Source organism: Pavona decussata, unplaced genomic scaffold, assembly GCF_977016875.1.
Source record: "Pavona decussata unplaced genomic scaffold, jaPavDecu1.1 SCAFFOLD_100, whole genome shotgun sequence".
Lineage (NCBI taxonomy): Eukaryota > Metazoa > Cnidaria > Anthozoa > Scleractinia > Agariciidae > Pavona > Pavona decussata.
The window spans coordinates 3,310,414-3,319,323 of NW_028145515.1; the positions used below are offsets into that span (position 1 = coordinate 3,310,414).

General features: G+C 37.3%; 1 protein-coding gene across 1 annotated transcript; it reads right to left on the reverse strand.

Annotated features, from left to right (window-relative positions):
- LOC146472365 (uncharacterized) lies at window positions 1-8,910 on the reverse strand. The gene is made up of 5 exons (XM_085119544.1): window positions 8,895-8,910; window positions 7,528-8,253; window positions 6,153-6,552; window positions 5,197-5,246; window positions 1-3,317 (listed from the first exon to the last, which is right to left on the reverse strand). The coding sequence occupies exons 1-5, from the start codon at window positions 8,908-8,910 to the stop codon at window positions 2,842-2,844; spliced, it is 1,668 nt and encodes a 555-aa protein (XP_084975670.1). The 3' UTR covers window positions 1-2,841.

An 8,910-nucleotide genomic window follows, 5' to 3' on the forward strand; every position in this document is an offset into this window, starting at 1 on the left:
AAAACACAGCTTTACTTCGAACTGAATCCTTTACATACTTAGTTAACAAAACTAGAAACTATTCAAAAAGTAGAAAATATATCTCTGCTTCTATACAGAAGTTTGCAGAACAGCTAGATCTATAAATATTAAAACGACTATCGTGTTAAATAACTGACCTCAATCTTCAAAGGCATATTATAAACAGTTCCTGCAAAAAAGTCGTTATCTATTCAATTATATGCTTGCGAAAAATGTTGAAACGTCACCTAAATTGTCCTTCATTGAAAGTTCTTTTAGAACATCTTTTTCGCCGACCTAATAGTTACAAACATTATATTTGATATCATGATAATTATAGTATTATATCTAATAATAAGTTTATTCTGTCCACGATACATTCATCTATCCTTGTTACCAGGCCTTTATGTACAAATCGAGTAAATTGATCGAGTGAAGAGAGCCCGGATGGAGGACTAAGGCCGAGTGCCGCTAATCTTTTTTGACCAGTTTCACGGGTCACATCATATAACAGTCTACGAAAAGGTAATGAAAATTGCTTCGACTTCCCTCGTACCCGTAACTAGCTGATCTCCGTACAGGCTCCTGCTCCGCTCTACAATTAAACTCAACAATGGAATGAAATGTTCAGGATCCGATCAGTGAATTTATTGCTTGAGTAGATACGCATACTAACCAAAAATATATACATCAATCTTCTTTTCGCAAAATCAAGTGCTATTTTGTCTCACTTTTATTTTTTTTTTTTTTTACAGTTGAAACTGTGAAAATCAAAATGCAAGGTAATTCTACAAAAGGGAAGACAATTAATAACAGAAATAAGTGATTTCCCTTCTGGAAAACTGTCCTAGTCAAGACTTGATGTTAAATTGTTTTGGCTCCTATCTGAAATTTATTCCACGAGCATTTTTTTAAGTTTCCTGAAGAAAATTTAACTTTTTTGTGCCTTTTTTTAATACGGCCTAAAAATCGTTCATGTCTTCTTAATTTTTTTTTGATAGGGGGTGGGGGGACCAGACCTGTGAAAACGTAAAATGCGATCAAAAATAAGCGAACAGCCCACGCTAGGACTCCTATTGATGTGTCAGAACTGGGTTTTTACATGAGTAAACAAGATTCTTTCAAGTTGATCGTACATAGTCCATGTATATTAGCGAGGAAACAGCTTTTCCCATGGGACAAGGAAAATTGTCAGTTTTATCATTTCATCGGTCGACAATGCAGTTTGCGTCAGTCCGAGTTTTTTTGCCGACAAAGTGGACTTGAAATTTAGATTCTTTATCATCTGAGTGATATCGTTGAAAGTGAGCAGGTTAAGATTCTCTCTACGACATAAATTTTCACCTTTACATTCAATTCTCAGTAGTAATTGAAAGACATAAGCGGCTTACATACATCGACTCAAGTAATTTTTTCTTAAATCTTTAAGCCCTAACAATCATCATCATCAAATTTCTCCTTGTAATATCAATACTTATTCAAACCCTGAGGTCATGAGAATCAGGATTTGATCACCCAAGGTGAATTTTCTTGACATTTTAATAACTTCTCCCTAGTACTTCTATAAGAAAAGTATAGGGACAAGATAGGAGAATTTGTTCCTTGATATTAGGGGTTAAACGGTTACCGCGGCCGAAACGTTAAAAAAAAATCCGTTAACGACAAGAGTTTTAACTTTGAGCGCTCAAAGTTAGTAAGTTTTTTTTTTTGTGAGTCTGTGAGTTTTATATATCATTTTACGATTTACTCAAAAAGTTTCAAAACCATCGGGTGAATACGTTTTCCCATGTCTCATATCTAAACAGAAAATAACTGAGGTATAAAGCGCCGATTATTCTCCAGGCTGTCAGCAACCTAAATTCAATTCACCTTTTCATAAGTCTTATGCAACACTTGGTGACCGTTCATTTAGCATGGTGTCACCACAAGTATGGAACTCACTTCCCATATCTATCATTAAATGGAAATTTGTTGAAAATATGGATATAATATTTTATATAATTAATTTGATTACCGCTCATTTTCGCTTTTCCCTGGCACTGCCATGTTGGATTTCATGACGTAATACGGTTGTTCAATCGTTTAACACAAAAGAACGTCCGCCCACTGACAATGACAAAAGAGGCAACCGTATGACGTCATAGCTCCAAAATAGCGCGCGAGGGAAATTTAAAAGCGAAAACAGACGATAATCATATCTAATTTTTAGCACACTTGATTTTATTTCTTCGTTTGAAACTAAAATTTACAATTTAGACATTTCCAACAATTTAACGCCAAAGTTTGTTGTCAGAGTGGAGGTTCCCTTTAAGCGTCAGCCTAGGACCCAATATTTTAAATTAGCATATTTTTAGCTTTAAGTTAATTATTTCGTTTTTTTATACATATAGTCTGGTTCGTTTTATTTCATGTTATTTTAATCTCGATCTGTTATTTTAAACTTTTGGTGCCATAGAATTTGTACACAGGTGTATCATATGTTGATCTACTCATGCAAAGCGCATACCATCATTCCGTTACGTAGCATGCGCTATATAAGTTAATATTATTATTATAATTATTGTTATTTTTATGATTACTTTACTTTAGTTAAAAAAGACTTGAAACCTTTTTAATAAATAGTAAAATGATAACTTACTCACAGCCTCACACGCAAAAAAACTTCTTTCAGTTATTTGAGTTTGCAAAGCAAAAAAACTTAAAAAACCTTACGTTTGACTGTGGTTAAAGTTTTCCATTTGGCATTATATCAATTTTTTTCAACAGTAATGCCTTTGACCAAGAAAATATGTCTGACCGCATAGATACTAATAACAAAGGGCCGATTCTGTCCAAATGCGATCAACATCTCGAAAACAAGTACAAACGTGAGCGATTCTGAATGTTGTAGTGTGTTAGAGTGAGGTCATCCTTTAAATCATAGTTAGAAAGGTACATTAAGAGTTGTTCGTCTGGCAGAATTCCGATTTTTTGTTGAATTTTCAGCTTCACGCTTTTTAAAGTTGCACTTGGATTGACGTACAACAAAAGAGTCCTTGCTTCTCTGCCGATTATTGTACTCACTAAGAGGATTTCCATGCACTCAATCAACTCCACAGTTGATTTTGCTTGAATGCCGTAGTAACTCAGACGGCGGTTATCTTCAAGCTCCTGCCCATCAAGTTTAAGAAGATGCCGGGAGGCTGATATCCCCTCAGTGACTTCAATTTTGTTTTTTACCATCTTGATGGTGTCACTTGACTTGAATTCCAAACTGATCCTTTTGCCGGTTGGCAATTTCACACAGATGTTGGTCATTTCTTGTGGAAGATGAGCCTCTGAAAGAAAAAAAAATCATTTAAACAAAAACGTACATCCAGTCTTCTTTTACCGCTGCCAGGCAACGTCAAACGTCAAAAGGTATATCATTCTAATTTTTCTACTTAAAAAATAAAATAAAATAAAATAAAATAAAATAAATTCAAATCAATCAATAACCTTTGATGAACGAGCGTGACACTTACTAGTCTGTTACAACTGACAAACCTGTGGCCCCGAGATTCCAGATCGATTTGGAATTGTTGGTTTTTGAGGAGAGGGGAAAACTGGAGAAACCGAATAAAAACTTCTCGGAGCAAAGAAGAGAACCAACAACTCAACCCACATATGACGCCTAGTCCGAGAATTAAACTCCGGCCACATTGGTGTGAGGGGAGCGTTTTCACCACTGCACCATCCCTGCTCCCAATATTTTCGGCACGATCGGTATGAGAGGTTATCTTCTTTTCCCTGTCAGCTCACCGAGGCTCCACTTTTTTACAGAGAAAGAAGAATAACCCACAGGGAACAAGGTAACTGGCCAACAAAGATGATCTAAGCACAAGGTGGCAAGAGAAAGGGAAGGGGGCTCACCTTATTAACCTAATTAGTTTTGTAGATGTGTAGCACAAAAAGATCCCATCCCTTTCAACCTTAAGTCGCATTTTATCTATCAACTTCAGAGCGCGGGATGCGAAGCGCGTTATATCGGCAAAACGGATCGCTGCCTTATATTCCGTCTTGATGAACACGGAATTACTGATCACAACTCAGCCATGCACTATCACTTACAAAATTGCGAGCAATTTAGACACCTTGTTGAATTGCACAACCTGCATAATGCTATGAACAACAAAATATGTGATGTCAAACTTAATCATCACATCTACAATGCTATAATACGAAACGCTTCAATTCTTGCGACCAACAGTAATTTCCATCAGCTCTGTTTCTTGGAATCTCTTTGTATCAAAACTGGTAAACCCTGCCTCAAAGGCATCAAAAGCCACTAAGGCCCCGTTTATATGGAGAATAATTGACCCGGGAAAGAGGGTCACCCTCCCAGCCGTCAGTCAACTTCAGCGAGCCTTTATATGAGAAAAAAAGTTTACCCCTTCGCCCGAGGCAACAGCGCTCGCGCATGTACTGATTGTCTTGCCCTGACGGAATTGACCCGGCTGGGCGAGCCAAAGAGTTTATATGGAGAAAAATTGGCCCGGCGTAAGTAAGTGACCCTTCTATCCAGGACTCGGCAACTTTTTTCCATATGAACGGGACCTAAGGAATTGTCATTGTTTGCCCAGAACTTTGTTAGGATTCTTTGTTTTGTTTATTTTGTTACAAAACAATGCGTGTGATATTTTTATTTTTTGTAATATATATAAGCTACGCTTGTTTGTAAAATTCATCTATCGTTTCATAATAATAGTTTTGCTATTAAACCGAAATATTACGTTTCTATAAATCAATTTCCTGGTTGTTGACTCGAATATTGAGTACTGTAGGATGTTCCTCGGAGTTACTTTCGTACATTTGTAGCTTTGATAGTGTAAGAACCAGACAGTCTAATAAATTTTGTTTCCAAGATTTAGTATAGCTGTCGAGCTTTACAGTTATTTAATCCGCCATTATGATCTTTTACGGCACAAGTCTTCTCTGCCGCCCTTCTCCTACGCCCATTTCAGATTTGAGGACTACGGGGGACTCAAAGTTCTGAATGATATGTGCTGATGGCAAGTTGCTTTGCGGATAGGAACGATAATTTTGTGTGGCCGGCCGGGATCTATTGGAACGTATAATTGTATACGAACGATAATTTTGTGTGGCCGGCCGGGATCTATTGGAACGTATAATAGTACTAAATACTTACTGGAACGTATACTAGATGAAATTACTCACCAAGTGCATCAACAAGTTCTTTCTCTTTGTTTGTTGTATAGCATGAGGTTCTAGAAAAAAAGATAACTCTGCTTGAGTTTATAAGTACAGTACTTGTACTGTCATTATCCATTAATTTTTCTTTGTTGTTCTATAGACCACGACTAAGTTATTCAACACGTTAGCATCATATTAGCTTAAGATTTAAGCCCCCACCCCCCACCTCCCCCGTCTAGCCCACCATAATGAGTATCCCTTACAGTTTGGGGAGAGAAAGGGGGGAGTGGGTGGTATAAGCATAAGCACAAAAATAATGTAAATGAACACGTTAATTTTTCTTGTACTGTCCTAGCTACCAGATAAACGAAATAAAGACAGCGAGTAAGAGAAAGATTAACGCTGTCAAATTAGCAGGCAGAGCGAGGCTGATGAATTAATTGACAGTAAGAGAGCCCTCAAAGTGATTAAAATCCGCGAACTAACGGCGAATGAAAATATTTCCGTGCATGGCGCCTTGTTTAAGCCTTCAACGCTGATTAGATGTTTCCACCTTGATTTAGAAACTGATGGGCCTCTGCAGCCAAACATTTTTTATTTGGCGATTCCGTTCCGAATATAGTTATCTGTTTATTATAGTTTTAGCACATTGTTGTGCTCAGGGCTCCCATTGATAACAGACAGCGTTTTGCATCTGAAGGGGCCACCCTGAGTGGTGTAAATCAATAAGGTTTCTTCTTCTTCTTCTTCTTTTCTCCTTGGGCAAATTAAAATATAAAAAAGAACCTTACCGAAATTTACGCAATTAAATTATTTAGGGGCAAATGAATGTGAACTGAACTTGCGTACCTTATATTAAATTCGGCATCGTTTAACCATCTAAAAGGCGTTAGTAATGAAATTCGTTTTCGCTCTCGTTATTCATTTGTCGACAATAAGTCACATACAGCCCACACACAGTATACTTCAAAATCATGTACCTTATCTCATCAAAAGCCTCGTCCACTTCTTCTCTATTTGTGATGGTTACTTCCAGTTCCTCTTTGAACCCAATGTCTCTCATCTGACTTTCCAATCTCTCCTTTGCTTCTTGTCTCTCAAAATCCAGCAGAAATGTCAGGAATCTCTTTCTCGAGCAACAACGCAGGGTCACCAGAATCGAGCCCGCTGTGATATTCTCCACCTGAATCCCTGGTGCTTCCAGTACTCTTCTTAATGCTTTTTCAACTTGTTCCGGTTGTTTGTAAAGGAACGCTGCCAAAGCACCGACAAACCCAATGCCTTGAATTGCTGTCTCTGCAGTTAAGAGTTTATCAGCAATTTTCAGGAAGAAGGATTGTGAAAAGTGTAGAATATTCTTACGTGCTTGCTCTTCAAGTTCTGTCGAGGTCAAAGGAAAAAAGTAATATTTCGTCAGATGTGAGCTGAATTAATAAATAAGAAATTGTTATTGAGGTGGAATATTCCTGATTTGGGATAGTTTGCTCGTCTCATTTTAGTCAGTGCCAGGTATAATCCAAGTTTCACCTTACGACGGAATCCGTATCTCATTTACAGTCCGACGTAAAGCAAAACCAAAGCAGGTGCAAATTTCTTTAATTGAACACTCAAATGAAAACTGCTTTAAGATTGGCTTGATTTACTGTGATTTTTGCCAGATGCTTTAAGGCTTCAGTTACATACATAAAGTTATTGTAATTATAAATTATAAATTATTAGTATTAATTATTATTCAAGGAGGCTGAAATGAATAAATTAATGAGTTTAAGTAAGTCTTAGCTTTTACCTCGAAATGAGTCAGACAAAATTAATTCCAATTTAAGTCGTATGTTAGTTGTTATTTTCACCCTGCGCTAAAACAAATGGAAAATCATCTTCGGCCCACAAGTTGTGATGTGTAAATTGGCCCATGTAACTGAATCTTCTAGTCGTGTAAATTAGCCTTAGATATTACAGTAAAAATATGACTTTTAGCCTAAATCTGAACCACTAAGTAGATAGGTAGGTAGGTAGGTAGGTCCGTAGGTAGGTAGGTAGGAAGGTAGGTAGGTAGGTAGGTAGGTAGGTAGGTAGGTAGCGGGTAGGTAAATTAGAGAAAGGTATCTAGGTAGGTTGTAAGTTAGGTATGAAGGTGGGTAGGTAGGTAGATAGATCACGGGCAGTAGATAGGTTGGGTGTTAGGTAGGTCCGTAGGTAGTTAAATAGGTCTAAATAGGGTTGTAGTTGTGTTCTTAAGTAGATAAGTAGGTTGATTGGGTAGGTAGGTAGGTAACTCGATAGGTAGGTAGCGGGATTCTTTTGTTTTAGAGAATTAAATATTCGACGGAGGAAATATATACATCAAATTAAACTTACCATCACCGGCAACTTCGCATAAGGTTGAAGACTTCTGAATATTGTGCTGAGCGAGAGTCGCATCATCATCGAGTTGTCTTCCATCATAAGCCAGAATGGGTATTTTCCCAGGTGGGAAGCCTTCTACCTTCTCTCTTTCCCTTTTAACCATTCCAATAGTGTCACTTGGTAACACGTTCAACTCGACTATCATTCCGGATAGTGTCTTGATGAATATTTTCATCACTTTTTCCCCTAAGTCTAGGATGGATTTGTGCTCAATTTGGTACTCTTCAAGTTGGTCATCATCTTTCGTAACAATGCCATCAAAAACAAGTAGTTGTTGGTCTGATGGGATTCCTTCCCTGTGTTCAATTTCCGTCTTCACACTCCCAATGGTACTTTTTTGTGTCACTGTTAGGGTGATCATTCTTCCAGTCAACATCCTTATGGCGATTTCAATGTTCAAGAGACTTGCATCTACGACCAAGTATAGCACGCAGCAATTGTGAATGTTGTAATCACTCAGAGTGCCCTCATCACTCAGAGTGGCAAAGGATGTCCTTAGAACTAATTCCTGTTGTTCGAGTGGAATTCCTGTCTTGTCTTGAATCTTCTTCTTTACGTTTTTGACAGAATCATCTGAGTCGACTGCCAACGCGAAATATCTGCCACGATCAAAGGTCCTTCTTCCTTCCATTTGTATGATGATTTCAATGCTACCTGAAGGAATGCTACCAAGTTCACCTAAAAGAGAACAAATTTGTTTACTCATTAAATGTAAATAGTATTCCCTCAAATGAAACATCCTTCACTCAGTGTTCAGAAACATGGCAAATATCCAACAGAATGGAAACCACGTCGTAGTTTGAAACATACGCATGAATGCAATCTGCTGTAACTAGGGTACACAACTGAGTGCATGGTTATTAACAAAATTAACTATTACTGTTAATAATAAACCAAAAGAAAGTAACTCTAAAAAAATAATCCAAAAAGATATTCGCGTCGTCGTTTTGCTCGTCTTATGATTTTCGCATTTGGCGGTCTTCCTGTTTTTGAATATGCTCTTCTGAAATAAACAGCTCAATCTTTTTCGAAGAGAAAGAATAAAGGACAAGGATTAAAATCCTTTTAAAACCTTACTCCTTGGAGACAATCTGAACGTAACATTTAAACAGTTTGTTTTTATTATAGTAACGAAGTGCATGAATAAGTTCGATTGTTTAGTTTACGAAATGCTGCTAATAAGAGAGTTAACACTATCTCTCAATGTCCAATCGGACTCAATTCAAGCAAAACTATTTGCGCGACATAACATATTCAGATGTTAACTCAATTTTGGTAAACTATTTCTGACATTGACTTTTATTTCAATTACTCCAAACTTGATAATGGCGTCAT